At 43.8% G+C, this 22,062-nt stretch overlaps 1 protein-coding gene across 1 annotated transcript in view; it reads left to right on the forward strand.

Annotated features, from left to right (window-relative positions):
* The window catches only part of LOC144668763 (uncharacterized), a 121,031-nt gene that overhangs the window by 84,245 nt on the left and 14,724 nt on the right, over positions 1–22,062 (forward strand). The window contains exons 27-34 of the mRNA XM_078531094.1: positions 4,961–5,138; positions 5,932–6,051; positions 8,300–8,493; positions 12,229–12,396; positions 15,304–15,510; positions 19,027–19,259; positions 19,792–19,858; positions 21,821–21,912. Of these exons, the coding sequence (XP_078387220.1) occupies positions 4,961–5,138; positions 5,932–6,051; positions 8,300–8,493; positions 12,229–12,396; positions 15,304–15,510; positions 19,027–19,259; positions 19,792–19,858; positions 21,821–21,912 (1,259 nt within the window). The remainder of the gene's footprint in view (positions 1–4,960; positions 5,139–5,931; positions 6,052–8,299; positions 8,494–12,228; positions 12,397–15,303; positions 15,511–19,026; positions 19,260–19,791; positions 19,859–21,820; positions 21,913–22,062) is intronic.

Below are 22,062 nucleotides of genomic sequence, written 5' to 3' on the forward strand. Positions count from 1 at the left end.
AGAGAAAAAATGTTGCCTTATCTCCATTTTAAAGGGGTGACCCCTTATTTTTAAACAGTGACCCCTGGTTCTAGATTCTCCCACAAGAGGAAACATCCCCTCTGCATCCACCCTGTCAAGACCCCTCAGGATCTTACACGTTTCAATAAAGTCACCTCTTACTCTTCTAAACTCCAGCGGATGCAAGCCTAGCCTGTCCAAACTTTCCTCATAAGTCAACCCGTCCATTCCAGGTATTAGTCTGGTAAACCTTCTCTGAACTGCTTCCAATGCATAAACATCCTTAAATAAGGCGACCAATACTGTACACAGTACTACAGATGTGGTCTCACTAGTGCCCTGTAAAACTGAAACATAACCTCCCTACTTTTGTATTTAATTCCCCTCGCAATAAATGATATCATCCTATTAGCTTTCCTAATTGGTACACCTGCAGACTAGCCTTTTGCAATTCATGCACCAAGACACCCAAATCCCTCTGCATCTCAGAGCTTTGCAATCTCTCACCACTTGGATAATACGCCTCTTTATTCTTCCTACCAAAATGGACAATTTCACATTTTCCCACATTATATTCCATTTGCCAGATCTTTGCCCACTCACTTAACCTATCTTCTGGCAGCCTCCTTATGTCCTCTTCACAACTTACTTTGTGTCATCAGCAAATTTGGCAACCATCCCATCCATCGCTTCATCCAAGTCATTTATATAAATTGTAAACAGTTGAGGTCCCAGCACTGATCCCTGTGGCACACCACTCATTACATCTTGTCAACCTGAAAATGACCCATTTATACCCACTCTCTGCTTCCTGTTGGCCAGCCAATCTTCTATCCATGCCAATATGTTACCCTCTATACCATGAGCTTTTATTTTCTGCAATAACGTTTGATATGGCACTTTATCAAATGCCTTCTGGAAATCTAAGTACAGTACATCCTCTTTATCCACAGCACATGTTACTTCCTCAAAGAACTGTAATAAGTTGGTTAAACATGATTTCCCTTTCACAAAACCATGCTGACTCTGCCTGATTACACTGAACTTATCTAAGAGCCCTGCTATAGCTTATTTAATAATAGCTTCTAACATTTTCCCTATGCCTATGACAGATGCTGAGCTAACTGGCCTGCAGTTTCCCACTTTCTGTCTCCCTCCCTTTTTGAATAATGGAGTTACATTTGCTATCTTCCAATCTAATGGAACCTTCCCCAAATCTAGGGAGTTTCGGAAAATTAAAACCAATGCATCAACTATCTAACTAGCTACCTCTTTGAAGATCCTAGGATGAAATCCATAAGGACCCGAGCACTTGTCAGCCCATAGCTCCAACAATTTTCTCAGTACCACTTACTTAATTGTAATTTTCCTGAGTTCCTCCCTCTCTCCCATTTCCATATTCATAGCTGCTTCTGGGATGTTGCTTGTATCCTCTATAATGAAGACTGAAGCAAAATACCTGTTCAATTCATCTGCCATTTCCTTGTTTTCCATTATCAATTCTACAGGCTCACTTTCTATAGGACCGACGCACATTTTGTTAACTCGTTTCTTTTTAAAATATTTATAGAAACGCTTACTCTCTGTTTTCATATTTCTGGCTAGCTTTCTCTCATACTTTAATTTTTCCCTCCTTAGTAATCTTTCAGTCATCCTTTGCTGTTCCCTATATTCAGCCCAATCTTCTGGCCTTCCACCTATCTTTGCACAATTATATGTTTTTTCTTTAAGTTTGATGCTATCTTTAACCTTTCTAGTTAACCACGGATGGCATATAGACTTTTTCTTACTCATTGGAATGTATCTATTCTGTGTATTCTGAAATATCCCCTTAAATGTTTGCCACTGCATCTCTATTGACCTACCCTTTAATCTAATTTGCCAATTCATTTTAGCCCGCTCTGCTTTCATGCCCTCATAATTGCCCTTATTTAAGTTTAAAAACATAGTCTCAGACACACTCCTCTCTCCCTCAAAATTCATTCATATTATGGTCATTGCTACCTAGGGGCACCTTCACAATGAGATCATTAGTTAATCCCATCTCGTTGCACAATACCAGGTCTAGTGTAGCCTGCTGTCTGGTTGGCTTCAGAACATGCTGTTCTAAGAAACTATCCAGGAAACATCCTTTGAACTCTTCATCAAGGCTACCTTTGCCCATCTGACTTGCCCAGTCAATATGTAGATTAACATCTCCCATGATTATTGCCGTGCATTTCCGACAAGCTCCCTTTATTTCTTCCTTTTTGCTCCATTCTACCATGTGGTTATTATTAGGTGGCCTGTACAAGACTCCTACAACTGACTTCCTACCTTTACCATTTCTCATCTCTACCCAAACCGTTTCCATTTCCTGGTTTCCTGAACTTAGGTCATCCCTCTCTATTGTGCTTATACCATCAGTAACTAACAGAGCCACCCCTACATCTATTCCTCGCTTCCTGTCCTTCTTAAATATTCTGTACCCTTTAATATTCACGTCCCAATCCATGTCCTCCTGCAGCCATGTCCCTATAATGGCTATCAAATCGTACTTATTTATCTCTATGTGCGTGCTCAGTTCATCTGTTTTGTTTTGGATGCATCATGCATTCAGGTACAGAGCCTTTAGTTTTATCCTTTGTTCCTTTGATAACCCCCTGTCTCATCTGTTGATTTACTGTTAGGTTTGTACTCTCTATCCCTTCCTGTTACCGTCTGTTTTTCATTTCCCGTAATAATACCTTGCTCTTTGCCTTGTCTCTACTCTTTGATTTACCACATCTTCCCAAATGTGTACACTTGCCCCCACTATCTAGTTTAAAACCCTCTTTACTTCCCTAGTTATTCGACTTGTAAGAACGCCGGTCCCAGCACGGTTCAGGTGTAGAGCGTCCCAACTTTCCCCAGCATTGGTGCCAGTGCCCACAAACCACAGCCCACTTCTCCTACACCAAGCTTTGAGTCACACATTCATCTCCCTAATCAGATTGGTCCTATGCCAATTTACATGTGGCTCAGGTAATAATCCAGAGATTATGACCTTTGAGGTTCTGCTTCTTAATTTGGTGCCAAGCTCCTCATACTGACTTTGTGGAACCTCCTTCTTTGTCCTGCCTATGTCGTTGGTACCAACATGGACCATGACAACTGGGTTCTCCCCCTCCCACTGCAAGTTCCTCTCCAGCCCCGAACATATGTCTCAAACCCTGGCGCTGGGCAGGCAACACAGCCATCTGGACTCACGCTCTTTGCTGCAGAGAACAGTGTCAATCCCTCTGACTATACTGTCCCCTACTACCACTACATTCCTTGTAACCCCTCCCCCCACCCCCGCCGCTTGAATGGCTTCCTATAACATGGTTCCATGGCCAGTTTGCTCATCCACCCGGCAGCCCCCACTCTCATCCAAACCAGCTGAAAAAACCTCAAGCCTTTTGGACAATTGCAAGACCCAAGGCACCCTTGCCCTCTGGGTCCCCTTACCTGCCTCACTTGCAGTCAAACCTTCCTGTCCCTGACCACTGACCAAATTAGAAGAATCCATCCTAAGGGGCGTGACCACCTCCTGGAATAAAGTGTCCAGGTAACTTTCCACTCCCTGATATGCCGCTCGGCCTCCAGTTCAATAACTCGGAGCCGAAGATCCTGCAGCCGCAAACACTTACTGCAGGTGTGTTTGCCCTGGATCACACAGGTATCCAGAAGCTCCCACAGCCTGCAATTGCAGCACATCACCGGTCCTGCCATCTCCAAAATGTGTTAATTAATTAATTAATTAATTGCTAATTAATGAATTATAATTAATAAAGCTTACACTTCCCAATAGGTTTTGGCACTGTTAGTAAACTTTACAATAATGATAGAACAACACTGTACTTACAATGCTGATAAAAGGGGGTTACTGATAAGGTGGTTAAGAAAGCATATGGAATCCTTGGCTTTATTAGCCGAGGCATAGAATATAAGAGCAGGGAGGTTATGCTGGAACTGTATAAAATGCTGGTTAGGCCACAGCTAGAGTATTGCGTGCAGTTCTGGAATCCGCATTATAGGAAGGATGTGATTGCACTAGAGAGGGTGCAGAGGAGATTTACCAGGATGTTGCCTGGGCTGCAGAGTTTTAGTTATGAGGAGAGATTGGATAGACTGGACTTATTTTCTTTGGAGCAGAGGAGATTGAGGGGGAACATGATTGAGGTGTATAAAATTATGACCGGCATAGATAGGGTAGACAGGAAGGAACTTTTCCTCTTGGTGGAGGGGTCGATAACCAGGGGGCATAGATTTAAGGTAAGGGGCAGGAGGTTTAGAGGGGATGTGAGGAAGAATTTTTTCATCCAGAGGGTGGTGGGAATCTGGAACTCACTGCCTGAAAGAATGGTAGAGTCAGAAACCATCATAACATTGAAGAAGTATTTGGATGTGCCCTTCCAATGCCATGGCATACAAGGCTATGGGCCAAGTGCTGGAAAATAGGATAAGAATAGTTAGGTACCTGTTTGATTGGCACAGACTCGATGGGCCGAAGGGCCTTTTTTCTGTGCTGTAGACCTCTATGACTCTGTGACTCTATGGCTAAAACTAATAATACCAGTTACTGGTTTACCTGCCCTTTCTGCTGCACTAAAAAGGAAATTAAATACTTGAGGCTAAAAAAGAGTAGAAGGGGAAAAAAAGCACCTCCTCCCTGCCCTTCACCGAACTCCGTCACTCAGCACACTTTACTTCTTGGAGTAAACCTTACCTAAAGCAACTCTTTCCGCCTATGCACCAAAGTCCCACTTTGAACCAAATTCCCAGATATACTCACTCAGTCTCTTTCTCACTCAGGCCGATGCCTCCCCTCTCTGACCATGCACCTCTCACCGGGGAGAACTTCCCTGCTCTTCTTTGAGTTAACGTCATGGGAACTTGAGCATCCACCTGACAGGGCAGACGTCACTTCTGAAAGAGTAAAGTTATCTTTCTCCCACAGAATGTCATTTCACTTACAACAAAGCTGTTCATGGAAGAGTCTCCGCTGAAGGAAATGCGACAGGAGGAACGGCTAAATTTAGCCTCTCAAATCCTGCAGGGTGTGGAGAGAGCTGTCATCATGGCCGCCCTGAACTCTGAGGGTCAAGGACTGAAAAACATCACCAACAAGGCAATAGGTAAACTCACAGCGACCTGTGATTCACAATGCACAAGAGAAAGGACAGAACGCATTGGCCTTCAGACAACCTCAGTTTTATTAAGTTAACATTATACGCGCTGTCTGAAAGAGCAACAGAAGCCGATTCAGTTGTAATTTTTGTAAGTGAGTTGGATATGTACTTAGAAAGAAAAATAAGCGAGGCTTTGGGGAAAGAGCCAAGGGATTGGGATGAGTCGGGTGACTCCTTCAAAGAACCAGCAGAGGCATCATGGGTGAATGGCCTCCTCCAGAGCTCTGTGTTTCTATGAATGGCAAATAGTGGCAAACGTCAATCACTTGGAACAGGCATCAGCCTGTTAACCCTTGTGTTCAATGGTTAGTCTCCCTCACGTGCTCGTGGACTCATGGTTAGTTGCATGGTGGTGAGTCTGTCTTCACATTGGGTGGAATCAGAGTTGTGCAATGATACATCGATTCCAACGTAAGGTGAGGAAAATGCAGCAAGCAGATTCGGAGATAGGGACCAGGTCAGAGAAATAAGAACAGGTAGCTCTGGAACGACAGCTGCAACAGCACACGGAGATGGAAAATGTCCTTTCTCACTCTTTCAGGGATCATTTTTCTATTCATTCCAGCACAAGGCATCAAACACCAACACACCAATGACAGGAGACACATAAACCCAGGATCAAAATTAAAGCTCTAATGGGAGATTAGAAATAGCTGATAGTCAAGGAGATGAGGGAACCAGGGCCAAAGGACCGTCATTTCACCCAAATCCATCTTGTGCTGTTTTGTTTCACTTTTAGACCTTCACTTACGAGTCATTGATGTGAACAGCACCCCCACCGATGATAAAGTGAGACTGGAAACAAAGGGCAATGCGATGGAAATTTCCTGGAAAACGGTCACAGGCTCCAAAATGACTGGTAAAGTTCACTACACTTTTCAGTATTTTGTCCCACCACCTGTCTCCAAGTTTGCGTTGAGTTTCTTGGGCACCAGCAGCCACAGTGGGACCTTGTCCAAATAGCCACTTTTCATTTGAGAAGTGAGCAATTCAACATTTTCACCCATGCACATACTAACCACAGCAGGGGACACTGGATAAGTCAAGGACAACCCAGCTGATATTTTTCCCTTCCTTATCCCAAGGACATCAGTGTTGGGATCCACAACAGCAACATTTTTTATTCATCTTGTACATCTTTGATGGACTGGGTTAATTTATACATATGAGCCTCTTGATCTTTTCGCATAACATTTTTTTCAAAGGGCCATTATATATGTTGCAGAAGTTCCAGTGATAAACTGAATCCTCCGATCTCTTGCCTTACTAGACCTATCTCTAAATATAACCCAACCAATGTAGGATCATAGGGTTTGCAGCACAGCCAGATGCCATTCGGCCCGTCGTGTCTATGCTGACACAACAAGAACAATATAAAACTAATCCCACTCTACCGCTCTCTCCCTATAGCCCAAATATGGGGGAGGTGGTGCTGTCATTGGCCTAGTAATCCAGAGGTCCAGCCTAATGTTCTGAGGATGGGGGTTCAAATCCCACCGTGGCAGCTGATGGAATTTAAATTCAATAAACAGAATTTCCAGAAAACATTTGATAAAGTGTCACATCAAAGGTTATTGCGAAAAATAAAAGCTTATGGTATGGGGGTAACATATTAGCATGGAGTGAAATTGTCCATTTTGGCAGGAAGAATACAAGAGAAGCATATTATCTAAATGTGAGAGATCACAGAGCTCTGAGATGCAGAGGGATCTGGGTATCCTAGTCCATGAATCACAAAAGGCTAGTATGCAGGTGCAGCAAGTCATTAGGAAAGCATAAGAAACACTTATTGTGTGGGGAATTGAATACAAAAGTAAGGAGGTTGTGCTTCAGTTGTACAGGGCACTAGTGAGGCCACGTTTGGAGTACTGTGTACAGCATTGGTCATCTTATTTAAGGAAGGATGTAAATGCATTGGAAGCAGCTCAGAGAAAGTTTACCAGACTATTACCTAGAATGGGTAAGTTGTCTAATGAGGAAACATTGATAGACTAGGCTTGTATCTGCTGGAGTTTAGAAGAGTAGGAGGCGACTTGATTGAAACATATAAGATCCTGAGGGGTTTTGACCAGGTAGATGTGGAGAGTATGTTTCCTCTTGTGGGAGAATCTAGAACTAGGGTCACTGTTTAAAAATAAGGGGTCACCCATTTAAAACAGAGATGAGGTGAAATTTTTTCACTCTGAGCATCATGAGTCTTTGTAACTCTCTTCCTGAAAAGGCGATGGAAGCAGAGTCTTTGAATATTTTGAAGGCAGAGGTAGATAGATTCTTGGTAAGCGGGGTGGGGGGTGCGGGGGCAATAGGTTATCGGGGGTAGGTGGGATGCAGATTTCAGGTTACGATCAGATCAGTCATGATCTTATTAAATGGTGGAGCAGGTTCGAGGGGCTGAATGGCCTACTCCTGCTCCTTGTTTGTATGTTCATAAAAGAAATAATGTCTAGACAATAAAGCTAATTTCAGTAATGGTGACCATGAAACGATCATTGATTGTTGTAAAAACCCATCTGGTTCACTAATGTCATTCAGGGGAGAAAATCTGCCACCTTCACCTGGTCTGACCTACCTGACCTACATGTGACTCCAGGCCTACAGCAATGTGACTGACTTTTAACTACCCCCTGATCACCCAGTAAGCTACTCAGTCCAAGGGCAATTAGGGGTGGCCTTTCCAGCCTCACCCACACCCTTGAAAGAATTTTAAAAAAAGGTTATTCATTCCCCAGATATGGGCCTCACTGTTGAGGCCGGCATTAATTGCCTGTTCCTATTTATCCCTGAGAAGGTGGTGGTGGACCTTCTTCTTGAACCACTGGAGTCCGTATGGTGTAGGTACACGTGCAGTGTCGTTAGATGGGGAATTCCAGGATCTTGAACCAGCCACGATGAAGGAACGGTGATATTTGTCCAAGTCAGGATGGTCTGTGACTTGAAAGGGAACTCGCAGGTGGTGGTGTTCCCATGCGTACGCTGCCCTGGTCCTTCTAGGTGGTAGAGTTTGTGGGTTTAGGAGGTGTTGTCGAAGGAGCCTTGGTGAGTTGCTGCCACAGGTGGCGCCCATCTATTCTAGTGTTGCTAATCTCTGTGACTCTTCTTGGTGCCAGGCTCTGTTGCTGTTGCTTTCATTGTGTATGACAACATGGATTCTGTCCTGCACGGAGCGCACTACGAAAACAAGGAAACCAGTGAGAAATATGAAGATGTTCATCTGCATTCTAGAGTCATTTCAGCTGCTTTTGGATCCTCAGGGAACTACAACCTTCCCATAGCTGTGAGCTTCCTTCTAAAGCATAAAAAGGTTTGTGAAGCTAACATGATCATTTCAAGACTGCAAAAACAAGAGCCTGCAGATATGTAGCGCCTTGCGTGTAGGTAAATATCCCAAGGCACTTTCCAGGAACATCATCACACAAAATCTGAACAAAAGCCACGTTAAGCAGTATTAGGAAAGGTGACCAAAATTTTGGTCAAAGGCAAGACTTGGTTCACGTTAGGATGCGCGAATTTTGGAGCCACTCAGGTTTATGGAGGTGGAGAATGGGAGGTCGGCCAGGATAGTGTTGGAATAGTCACACCTAAAGTAACAAAAGCACAGATGAGGATTTCAGGAGCAGATCAGCTGAGGCAGGAGTGTCTTAAAAGACGAGCGAGGGAGAGAGAGAGAAAGATGCAAAGTTTTAGGGATGAAATATAAACATATGAATTAGGAGCAGGAGTAGGCCACTCGGCCCCTCAAGCCTGCTCCACCATTCAATAAGATCATGACTGATCTGATTGTAACCTCCTGGCTACCCCGATAACCTTTCACCCCTTGCTTATCAAGAACCTATGTAATTCTGCCTTAAAAATATTCAAAGACTCTGCTTCCACTGCCTTTTGAGGAAGAGAGTTCCAAAGACTCACGATCCTCTGAGAGAGAAAATTTCTCCTCATCTCTGTCTTAAATGAGCAAACCCTTATTTTTAAACAGTGGCCCCTAGTTCTAGATTCTCCCACAAAATGAAACATCCTCTCCACATCCACCCTGTCAAGACTCCTCAAGATCTTAAAAGTTTCAATCAAGCCATCTCTTACTCTTCTAAACTCCACAAGCCTAGCCATCTAAACTCCAGTGGATACAAGCCTAGCCTGTCCAAACTTTCCTCATATGACAACCCACCATTCCTCGTATTAGTCTAGTAAACCTTCTCTGAACTGCTTCCAATGCCTTTACACCAATACTGTACACAGTACTCCAGATTTGGTCTCACTAGTGCCCTGTACAACTGAAGCATAACTTCCCTACTTTTGCATTCAGTCCCCCTCGCAATAAACAATAACATTCTATTAGCTTTCCTAATTACTTGTTGCATCTGCATACTAGTCTTTTGTGATTCATGCCCTCAGACACCCAGATCCCTCTGCATCTCAGAGCTCTGCAATCTCTCACCATTTAGATAATATGCTTATTTTTTATTCTCCCTACCAACACGGAAAATTTAATATTTTCCCACATTACACTCCATCTGCCAGATCTTTGCCCGTTCACTTAGCCTATCTATGTCCCTTTGTAGCCTCCTTATGTCCTCTTCACAACTTAATTTCCTACCTATTTGTGTCATCAGCAAATTTAGCAACCGCACCTTCAGCCCCTTCATGAAAGTCATTTATATAGATTGTACTAAGCTGAGGCCCCAGCACTGATCCATGTGCCACATCACTCACTATGTCCTGCCAACCAGAAAAAGACCCATTTTTGCCTACTGTCCTCCTGTTAGCCAGCCAATCTTCTATCCATGACAATATGTTATCCCCTACACCATGAGCTTTTATTTTCCGCAATAACCTTTGATGGGTTATTGAGGAAAATAAAAGCTCATGGTGTAGGGGATAACATATTGTCATTTGTTATGGCACTTTATTGCCACTTTATCAAATGCCTTCTCGAAATCTGAGCACAGTACATCTATCGGTTCCCCTTTATCCACAGTGATGTAATTCCTTCAAAGAACTCCAATAAATTGGTTAAACATGATTTCCTTTGCACAAAACCATGTTGACTCTGCCTGATTGCCTGAATTTTTTCTAAGTGCATAAATATGATAAAATAGCATTTGCTATTTTCCAATCAAATGGAACCTGCCCCGAATCTATGGAATTTTGGAAAATTAAAACCAATGCATCAACTATCTCACAAGCCACTTCTTTTAATGCCCTAGGATGAAGTCTATCAGGACATGGAGATTTGTCAGCCCAAAGCTGCAACAGTTCACTCAATACCACTTCCCTCATGATTGTAATTTTCTTGAGTTCCTCCCTCCCTTTCTGATGTACAGCTATTTCTGGGCTGTCACTTGTATCCTCTATTTCAGAGTTTAGGGCCTAGGAACTTGAAGGCATGGTCACCTATTTTGGAGCACAGAGATCTCAGAAGGTCATGAAGGTTGGTGAAAGATATAGAGATAGAGAGGGGTGAGGCCATGGAGGAATTTGAAAACAAGGAAGTGAATTTTAAAATCGAGGCTTTGCCTAACCAGGAACCAATGTAGGTCAGCAAGGAGTAATGGATGAATGGGACTTTATGCAAGCTAGGATGCAAGCAGCAGAGTTTTGGATGAGCTCAAGTTTATGTAGGGTGGAAGATGGGTGGCCAGCCTAAAGTGCTTTGCAATAGTAAAATCTAGAGGATACAAAGGCATGGTTGAGGGCTTCAACAGAAAAGAGCTGCAAGGTAGGGCTGGGCTATATGGCAATGATGGGCAGGTTAGGACCAGCTGATCCCTCAAGCCTGTCCCAAACTCATGATGGCCAAAGCATCTTGACTCGATACTTCCTAAACCACCCTACCCCAAACCAAAACCAACAGCCATTTTGTTTTGACGGAAAAGCTATAGAAAAACTCTGGACCAATTAGGGAAACAATTCCTTGGGAAATAACTCTCAGACCCCCTCAGGCGATCGGAACCAGTTCACGAGATCACACAGACTAAGTCTTATCCGTAAAGACACTTCCCTTCAAAATGGTGTGATTAAATATGATTCTTGAGAGGAGGTATTGAGGGATATGTTGAGAAGGTGAATAAGTGGTGTTTACCTGAGGGAAAGGGGCAGACTTTTTGGGCAAAATGATTCGTTCCTAAAATATTTACCTGTCCTAAATTGTATTTGACCCACAGTTTGTCTCAGTTTGTGGCTCTCTTGCTTAGAAGTCAGAAAATTGTGAGCTTAAATTGCATTCCGTGAAGTAAATGCATTCATTCTTTGTAATCCTATTCTCGGAGGACAGACAAATGGGAAATTGTTCATTGTAGAGAGATGCCATTATTCGGATGAAGCCAAGGTCATTGAAATGAGGCCCCAGCTTTCTTTTTCAATGGGTCAGGGAAACGTTACTGGCCCCGTGACAACATGAGCACCAAATCTAGCCCAACACTTCATTGCCTTACAGGGGGAGTGCAGCACTGTCTGAAATGTCGTTTTTCAGCAAAGATTTTAAACTGAAGTCCCATCTGTGCTCTCAGGTGGCCTAAAAAATCCCAAACACTATTTCAAAGAAAAGCAGGATTCTCTCCATTGTCCTGGGGCCAATAATTATCCTAAGATCAAGATCACTAAAACATGTTAATCAGGCCATTTATCTGGTTGGGAGCTTGCTGTGGATAAACTGGCTGCTACATTTCCTACATTACACAGTGACTAGACTGTTACAATTGAATGTTTAATGCAAAAGAGGGAACTTTTGACGGTTCAGCACTCCTTCTGCTTGGCACTTGAGTGTCAGCCTAATTACACATTTAAGTTTCTGTAGTGGGGATTGCAAGCAAACTTCTGACTCAGGGCTGAGAGTATTATCCATGAAGCCACTTTATTGTTTGTCCTTTGTGTTTTTTTTTCTATAATGGGGAGCAGTGGTTTGAGCAGTACTTGGTGGGTTTGAACGACCTGTAAACTGTTGACAAGTTCGTCAAACCTCTTTGTGGTGAAGTATCGTTCCACCACAAAGCACCACTCAAAGCCAGACTGACAGCTAATAGGCTCATGTGCTTTTCTACAGGATCCTACAGTTGGTGGGAAACGGCTGTGTGTCTACTGGAGTCACACAATGAATGGAAGTCACTGGTCTCCAAGGGGCTGTGAGCTGGTGGGTTCCAATGACACCCACACCACATGTCAATGTGATCACTTGTCTAGCTTTGCAATTTTGATGGCCTTTAGTGAGGAGGTACGTGCTTGTCTTCTTTTTCGGTTCTTTACTCGCTTATCTTCCAGTTTGAGAAATGAATAAGGATGGATATGGCGAGGGGGAAATGAAAGCAACCTTGCAAACTCTCAAGTGAAATAACTGACAGAGCTCCTGGTGGATAAACACACTAGCAGGGCTGGTACTCATTCTGGGATCTATAATGAGGCAAAGTTGCTGAGTGCTTGGACAAGCATGAGGTGATCGAGGAGAGTCAGCATGGATTTGCGAAGGGTGTGTCATGTCTATCTAATTTAGTTTCTGACATGTCTTCACCCGTTTCAGAATAAAATGTTCTGCTTCTGCCCTTAGGAGAGTCACAGGGAGAGCAAAGGTTTCAGAATCACTACTACACACATCTCCACCTCTTTGTCCTTTGATTTGCTCCCAAACGCTGAGCCTCTGGGAGGGAAATTGAGCCCTATTGATGTCAACATTGTTGAGGAACTATGGGATGCATTGGAAACTTGTTGATATGAACTAAACAGCAAGTGGTTATTAATAGGAAAGGATCCAATTTGGGACCCGGTTACAGGTGGAGTCCCTCAGAACTCAATGATACTTAGGCTTAGGTGGTATAAGGTTGAGAATTACAGAATAATCAAAGGATTATAATAGATATTTGAAATGCATAATGAGTCACACTGGAGGGTGTTTCCATAAAATACAGAGATAAAGGGGACAATCTAACTTTCCATGCAGGAAACTCATGGGATTGGACACGCAGAAGGTCGGTCTTATATCCCATCTCACCGTGACTTCAGTGGGGAGTAAAATCGGGTGGAGTGTGAAACTATCATCGCACCCAATCCTATCTGTTTCCCAATGAATGGCTTAGGTTATAAGTGTCCCTAAAAGGAGAGATGTCAGGGAGTATTTATTTTTCTAGAGCTGTTGTCTCTGGCATAGGCTGTAGTATCACACGATCATAGTAGCAATTGGATCATCAATTATTGTAAAATCCCATATGGTTCACTTTAGGGAAGGAAATCTGCCTTCCTTACCTAGCCTACATGTGACTCCAGACTCACAGCAAATGTGGTTGACTTTTGACTGCCTTTTGAAATAGCCTAACAAGCCACTCAGTTCAAGGGCGATTAGGGGTGGGCAACAAATGCTGGCCTTGCCAATGATGCCCACATCATATAAAAATATATAAAAGAATATAAAAAAAGAAGGATCCAGCACAGAATGAGTCTGTTCAGCCTATCAAGTCTGTGCCGGCTCTTTCAAAAAGCAATCCAGTTATTCCAACTCCCCCCATCTTCCCCCTTATCACTGCAATTTTTTTTAATTGAAGTAATTATCCAATTCCCTTTTGAATCTATATCCACCAGTGCATCAGACAGTGCATTCCAAATCCAAACCACTCGGTGCATGAAAACCTTTTCCTCATTTCGCCTCTGGTTCGTTTGCCAATCATTTTAAATCTGTTTTCTCCAGTTATCGATCCTTCAACGAATGGAAAATTTCTCTTTATTTGCTCTAACTAAACCCTTCTTCATTCTATTTTTATGTGAGACCCACGAATGTGCTGTAGTCCTTAGAAGGGACTCGATAAGTTGCCCTTTGGAGGGAAGGACACTGGGTCATTGTAGGAGTGTTAGAGATGTTTGGCTAACAATGTATAATGGGTAAACAGGCATTTTTTGAGGTTCTTTCGTTACCTTATTGAGCGGGGAAGATAGGTCACAGATCTTATACCTAAAGTTGGCCAAAGGCCTCTTGTCTATCTTGAGCCTCACCCCCAGAGTTTGCATTAGTGACACTTGAGGAAGGCAAGGCATGTGTGAATGGGAGATTGTCGATAGGACTCTGAATCTTTATTCGGCCTTACGATTTAAGTACATCTACCGACCAAGCCATTATGACACTGGGCTGGATTTCACAGGGGAAGGACTGTCGGTCCCAAATGGAACAACTTTTAAAAAGCCTGCCTGCAGAAAAACACACCACCAATGTCTTAATAATTACATTGTTAATATTTAATGACAATTACACAGTTAAGGTTTAATGGCAATTACATTGTTAAAAAAGTGATGGGTATTTGTACACCTATAAATGGGGATAGCTGGGACACTGGTGGAGTACTGTTGACCATGAACTAAGTCAATAAACTCTGTCCAGCAAAGAAAGCTACTGTGTCTTAGGTTTAACTTCACTAACTGTTGTGGATCCAGTTAACACATGCTGGGAGCGCCCTAAACAGTCTGAGAGTGGGACTTCTGCTCCTGAATGGACAGGCAAACCCAACCTCCAGAGATTAGCCAGCAGCTCTAGCAGTCCCAGCAGTGCCAGGACTCAGTATTGGGCACTGCTGGGACTGCAAGGAGGCCCTGGGAAGAATATCATGGTGACCGGAGACAGGTTAAGTCCTGGGCTTTTATGGCAGGGAGGGATTGGAGAGTCTAGGGAGGATGGAAGAAGGGAGTTGGGGAGGGAGTGGGGTGGGGGGATCGTGGGATTTGGAGAGCAGACAGGGAGGAATAAAGTAGGGGGTGACATATTGGAGGGGGGTGCCCCCAATGCGCACAAGGCCATTTCAAAATAGCCTTTGCACTCTGGCCCACATGCCACTGCCCAGAGTTTTATGGAAGTGGAGGTGGATTGATGACCTTAATTGCCACTTGGTTGGACAGTTAAGGGCCTCAACAGGCCTAAGGATGTGAGGCCTAGTGACCTAATGACCACCACCACCCCCTCCCCCTGTATTATGGGGAACAAGTCAGTGATGGGCGAGAAGATGATGGGACGGGCACGCAACATATTTTACGTGACCCCTCCCATCCCTCCCATCGATAAAACACCCGGCGGGGGGATCCGTAAATTCCTCCCCATTGAGTTTCCAATTTCTTTAAAATCTAATGGGGTTATTTCTTATCTGTTCAGCTACAGGATTATTCCCATGACTCGCTATCTGTAATTATGTTCATTGGAATCCCCATATCTCTGGTGTGTCTCGCGGTTGCTATCGGCACCTTTATCTTCTGCTCGCAGGCTCGAAACGCCATCACGGCCACCCACATGCATCTCTGCATCAGTCTCTTCCTGGCAGAGCTGCTCTTCATAACTGGCATCGACAGTACCAGATACCAGGTAAGAGATCCTGCAACAGCACAAGAGGAAAATCAGCCTGGGATAACAGATTGTAGTTCATTGCCATGTCAGAGAGTATCTAACGGCAATTTGTATTTGAGATAGTGCCTTTAATGAGGTGAAACATCCCAAGGTGATTCACAGGAGTGTTATTAATTAAAATTTGAAACCAAGCCACATCGGAGATATTAGAACAAGTAAAACTTGGTGAAAGTGCTAGATTTTAAGAAGTGTCTTAAAAGAGAGAGAGAGAGGTAGAGGAGCAGAGGTTCAGGGAGAGAATTCCAGAATGAATTATACAGAATAATCCAGAAGATTGTTTGTGTTTACTATTAAAGATCAATAAAATGTTTCCGTGATAAAAAGAAAAAAATTGCATTTACACCCAATGAAGTATTTTCTTGTGTGTAGTCACTGTTGTCATTTAGGAAACAGGGCACACAGCACAAACAGCAATGTGATTATGACCAGATCATCTGTTTTTGAGGTGTTGATTGAGGGGTAAATTATGGCCAGGACACTGAGGAGAACACCCCTTCTGTTCTTCAAAATAGTGCCACAGGATCTCTTACATGCACCTGAGCAACTGAGGCTAGGGCCTCAGTTTAGCATCTCACCTGAAATCAAGCACTCCCAATAATGCAGCAATGGATTGTCATGCTCAGGCCTACACTGCATGGGTCTTGAACCCACAACCTTGTGACTCAAAAAGCAGGAGTGCCCCCAAATGAGCCACAATGACTCACTGGGTCTGTATCCATTCATCTCCGCCTGCCAGCGTAATACTGAGGCATAAGGTCAATCATTATAAATCTGGCTGATGGTGTTCTGCAGATGATATCAAATTATACACCTCGTCTAGTTTTTCCTTCATTGATTTCTATGGAAAGGAATATCAGATGGGCTGCCAATTCGCTATGGCCCCTTTTACAACATGGCCCCCATACAAACTAGAATGTCCCAGATTCTAAAAATAGTCTTACACTGAGTTAGCAAATCTGACCCGTGAACTCTGATCTCCGACCCCAGGGAGTGGGAGCCTGATCCCAAGGCTGAGCAGGATAAATCCGAGGCTGCCAGCCTCGGCGGGCTATTTAAATTGCCAATCTGCCTTTGGGTGAGAATTAGCTGCCCGTTCCTAATACCGTCTGGGTTAAACCAGAATGGAGGCAGGTTTGAGATTTTTTTAAATGTTAACGCCTGACCCGGCCCCCAACCCAAAATATATCTCTGGGTCTTAAAAATCGGTTCGCCGGGTCTCGAGAAATTGATCTTGAGGTAGGCTGCAGTCGTGAAATGTTAGGAGACAGGAGGCTTCATGAAATCCTCAGTACACAGGTTGAACAAGCAGGCTGCTGAGTTTGAAAACAAATTGTTAGACGTCTGAAATAAAAGCGGAAAAGGAGCTTTTTTATCCTAACCCAGCAGCCGGGAAGCTGGAGGGGTTGGGCGCGCTCCACCTGATTTTGTTCTACAATATCAGTGGGTTGCAAAATCAGGTCCTGTGGGTTTCCTGCGACCCCGGTAAGTCAATTAGCATTTGAAAAAGCACAACCCGTAGATCATTAAGAGTGACAAAAGGAAGGAGGAGAGAGCTGCACTAGGGAATGACAGGTACAAAGAGGGAAGCCCAGAGCAAGAGGTAGAAGGTACGGTCCAGAAAAGCTGCAGCCAGTGAGATTAATAGTCCATAACAGTCCTGATGAAGAGTCATGCAGACGCAAAACGTTAACTCTGTCTTTCTCTCCACAGATGCTGTCAGACCTGCTGAGTTTTTCCAGCAATTTTTGTTTTTGTTTCAATCGTCAATAATCATTTGTGCAGATGTGAGACATAAAAATCTGTATGTTGTTCCTGTGTCCCATTAAGCAGACAACTCGGAAAGGGTTTGGGAGGGCAAGACGTGAGTTAATAGTGGCTAGGTTTGCTAAATATGTGAAGCAAAACAGAATCTCCTATTATATGGAGTCTTGGCCTTCCCTTCCAGGGTGTATTGACTTTGCAGATTTGCCAGAATGATAGCAGGGCTCAGAGAGTTAAATCAAGTTAAATCATGAGAATAGTTTGAACAGGTAAGGTTTGTATTCCCGTGAGTGTTTGAGGGATGATCTGACCAAGGTTTCATAAAAACTGAGGGCTGGATTTCACGGCTCCCGCCAGCTGTATTTTTGGTGGGAGAGGCATGTGTCGGGTGGCTAGCCCCACCGGCTTCCCATCCACCCCTGACCCGGTCCCTAAAATACAGGGGAAAGGGGGTGGGCTGGTGCGGTAAGCTGTCCACAAACCCGAATATCCTTAGGCCTAATGGGGGCCTTGGGTGGCCAATTATTGTCCACAATCTGCCTCCACTGCCATAATATGCTGGGCTGTGTCAGGTTCACAGGGTTGAGAAGGCCGACTTTTTAAACAACTGGTGAAAAGGCAGGAAGGAAGCAGGGGCGCATCATTCAGGGGGTGCCCTGTGCACATCGGGGGCACTCCTCCCAAGATGGTACCCTCCTCTTTTTGTGCCTCCCCGCCCGGCCTCCAAAAGCCTGCCTCCCTCCCCCCTCACCCCCTTTCCCAGGGTGCCCTATTCCTCCCCGCTGTAAAAGCCTGGGACTTGCATGGGAACGGAGGCCATTTTCAATCTCCCGTGAGACTGCGTGAGATCCCAGCAGTGCCCACTCCTGAGTTCTGGCTTTGATGGGAGTGCTAGAGCTGCCAGCCAACTCGACGGGTGGGACTTCTCCCACTGAGGGTCAGACGTCTGACCCTTAGCTTGTTTAGGCTGTCAGCAGTGTGTTATTGCTGTGGGGCACCCTTTTTTTTTAAATCAGTCGATTTGGAACCCATTTTCCTCCTGGTGGTGGAGGAGAGTGGGGAGCGAGGGCTGGGGGGCAAGCAGTACACCTCTCCCTCACCCCGAAAAATCCAGCCCTTAGAAACAGAGAAAGATTTATGGCACAGAAGGAGCTCATTCAACCCATGTCTGTGATGATGGAAAATAAGCTACCCAGTCTAATCGCACTTTATCCCACCATCCAGCTCTTAGTCCAGGGGCCTGTGGATTATGGCACCTGAAGTGCAAATCCAAGTGTGTTTTTTTATAGAAACCAGGAAGGTTGCTGAAAGCTGTGTTAAAATATTATAAGGATTCAACGGGGTAGAAATGGAGAAACTATTTCTTCTGATTGGCAACTGCGGGACAGAAAATTAAAATTAGAGCCAGACCATTAAGGATGAAAATTTGGAATGACTTTATTCCACAAGGCTTTATAGAAATCTGGAATTCTGTGCCCACAAAGGCAATGGATATTGGTGGATAATTGGAGCTTTTAACACTGAGATCAATAATTTTTTTGTATGTAACAAGATATATGGAGCGAAGGCAGGTATTTGGAGTTGAAATGCAGATCAGCCATGATCTATTTGAATGGCAGAACTTCGTTGAGGTGGTGGGGGGGAGGTTTAATGCTCTATTCCTCCTTACTATGTTCCTACTTTGGAGTCTTACACATTTGTTTTTGTTTCCAGACCGTTTGCGGAATCATAGCGGGATGTTTACATTATTTGTTTTTGACCGCATTCGCTTGGATGAGCTTGGAGTCAATGCAACTTTACCTCATGGTCAGGAACCTGAAGAACATGAGGGTATCCCATTCCAGTAACATTGAAAAGTATATCTATCCACTTGGGTATGGGCCTCCCGCATTAATAGTGGCAATTTCTGCAGCAGTCTATCCCAATGGATATGGATCACGAAGAAAGTAAATAGATTCCTATTTTACCACTATTTTGCTTTGATAATTTAGCCGATTATTTTTAGCTTTGACTGTTAAAGCCCTTCAGCATTCTCCCCTCCTCTCCTGAAGGCCAGTCTCACACTGGGAACAATACAACAGCAGCTATCAAATCACTGCTGCCTCAATCAAATGGTTGACCCAAGGCAATGGGTGCACCAGGCTCAACTTCAGAAGGGAACTTACCAGAGTGAGGCTTTCTATTTCTGCCATGCTAACCATGCCAAGTGGCAAAGAGGCTGGCAGTGTTGAACTACGGACCCATGCCCATGAGGCAGTGGACCAGCACTGCCCCAATTACCTCAGGACGTTTCAGTGGGCAGAGTCAGGAAACCTTCACACCTCTGATCTGAGATGAATTGGAGGCGAGGTCCGAGAGGTGAAAGGTCAGTGTCTGACCTAAAGTATCACCCATCCACCTCGTGCTCACAGTTTTAATGAACATTAATCTTTGAATTCAAATTAATTTGCCTCAACATGTTCACTCTGATTTCTCCAGCTGCTGGCTACAGGTAGAGAATGAGTTTATATGGAGCTTCTTGGGACCAGTCTATTTGATCATTTTGGTAATTATTTTTTTTCGTATGATCTATCATATTTGTTTCCTGAAAACCTGATTACATTTTGCAATTAACATAGCAAAAAAGCAGCAAAGATCACTGCCCTTCCTGATACACATTCATAATTCTAGCGGTCGATTTAACTATTGATAGGCCAGTAAAAGTGTGTGTCAGCTGTGGCTCAGTGGTAGCCCGCTTGCCTCTGAGTCTAAAGGTATGCATTCAACTCTCAACTCTAGAGCACAAAGTCTAGGCTGACACTTCAGTGCAGTACTGAGGGAAGGCTGCACTGTCAGAGGCTCTGTACTTTAGATGAAATGTTAAACTGAGGTCCTGTCTCTCCTTTCGGGTGGATGTAAAAGATCCCATGACACTATTTTGAGAACTGCAGGGGAATTCTCCCCAGTATCCAGACCAGTATTTATCCCCCAGCCAACATCACTAAAACAGATTATCCGATCTTTATCACTGTTTATGGGAGCTTGCTGTGCACAAATTAGCTGCACTACAACTCCTGCATTACAACAATGGCTACACTACAAAATATTTAATTGGCTGCAAAGCACTTTGGGATGTCCTGAGGTCATGAAAGATGCTATATAAATGCAAGATTTTCTGCTTTCTTTGAGAATTAACAGAAGACGTTGTCAGTGGCAACAAGAGTTCAAATGGAACTAAGGATTGGGAGATCAGAAAGGAAAAGTAGAATGTATTATGATTAGGAAGAGAATAGGCAAGGGTGTTTAGGCAAATGGTTAGAGGTTGGCGACACGAGTTAGAAATTAGGAAGTTACAAGAAAAATGGCAAGTCAGGGATGCTTGGATAGTAAGCTAATCTTCAAAGCTACAATGTCAGCTGTGGCTCAGCTGAAAGTGTTTCATCTTGAAGTTGGGGAGTTGTGGGTTCAAGTTCCAATCCAGGGAATTTACCACAAAATATAGGCGCCTCTCCCACTGCAGATATTGCAATAGTCAATACTTTATCAGTATCCAGTCAAAAATTAACCACCAATAAACTTCAGGTCATCCACAACACAGCAGCCTAACACGTAGAGTCCCATTCACCCATCACCCCTGTGCTCGCTGACCTACATTGCCGCACGATCCAGCAACAGCTCAATTTTTAACATTCTCATCTTTGTTTCCAAATAGTTCCCTGGTCTCGGCCCTCCCTAACTCAGTAACCTCACCCAGCCCTACAACCTACAAGACTTCTGCGCCCTTCCAGTTCTGGCCCCTTGCGCATTCCCAATTTCCAAATACCTTTGGTAGTTATGTCTTCAGCTGCCTAGGCCCTAAATTCCCTCTATGACCCTCAACCCCTCTCTCATCCTTCATGATCCTCCTAAAAACTTAGAAGCATTTTACTGCATTAAAGGTACTTTATAAATGCAAGTTGGTGTTTAGCTTGTGCCAATTAAAGCTTTCCAGATATAGTATAAGCTTTGGATTGATTCAGCTCAGGACAGTTCGAGCTCTTTGTTGTTGAGCGTCACTTAGATGCTACCACAGAACTTTGTGGTCAATGTATTATTTTTATGTCCAAACTTCACTTAATGCAAGCCATGAATACTAAGATTTGAGTTAGGATTTACAATCTGCTCTTAACTCAAAGTTGCTTCAACATCAACTTATTTATACAGCACCTTTATTCAAATTGTTGAACGATTCAACCTTTCTTTAGCTCAAGAATAACTAATGGGCTTATCAGGAACAGGCCTAATGATTGATATAGTGGCTTATCAGGAACAGATAGATCACTGATACAGTGTTTTCCAAACCTCCGGGTTCATCCAAACAGAGTAAACCAGGCAGTAAGAAATGTAAACATACAGAGAATTGAGTTTCTTAGGCCTCGTCAACTAAACTACAGGAGGTGAAGGACTGCCATTCAGATGTCTCTCAGTTAGCCAGACTGTGTTACCATATTCTGGATCACAAAGTCTAAAATCTCAAATAATCCAACAGATCAACACATTTCTGTTCACCATGACTCTCTGCACGTTGAATGAGGAACTTTCCAATCGTGACATGAAAGTGTCAAAGATTAAGGACACAAGGTAAGCAGAACAAGGGGACATAACCTTAAAATTAGAGTTAGGTCGTTCAGGGGTGCTGTCAGGAAGCTCTTCTTCACACAAGGCCCTAAGATCATAAGACGTGGGAGCAGGAATAGGCCATTCGGCCCATCGAGTCTGCTCTGCCATTCA

The sequence above is a fragment of the Cetorhinus maximus genome, chromosome 28 (genome assembly GCF_964194155.1).
Source record: "Cetorhinus maximus chromosome 28, sCetMax3.hap1.1, whole genome shotgun sequence".
NCBI classification, from domain to species: Eukaryota; Metazoa; Chordata; class Chondrichthyes; order Lamniformes; family Cetorhinidae; genus Cetorhinus; species Cetorhinus maximus.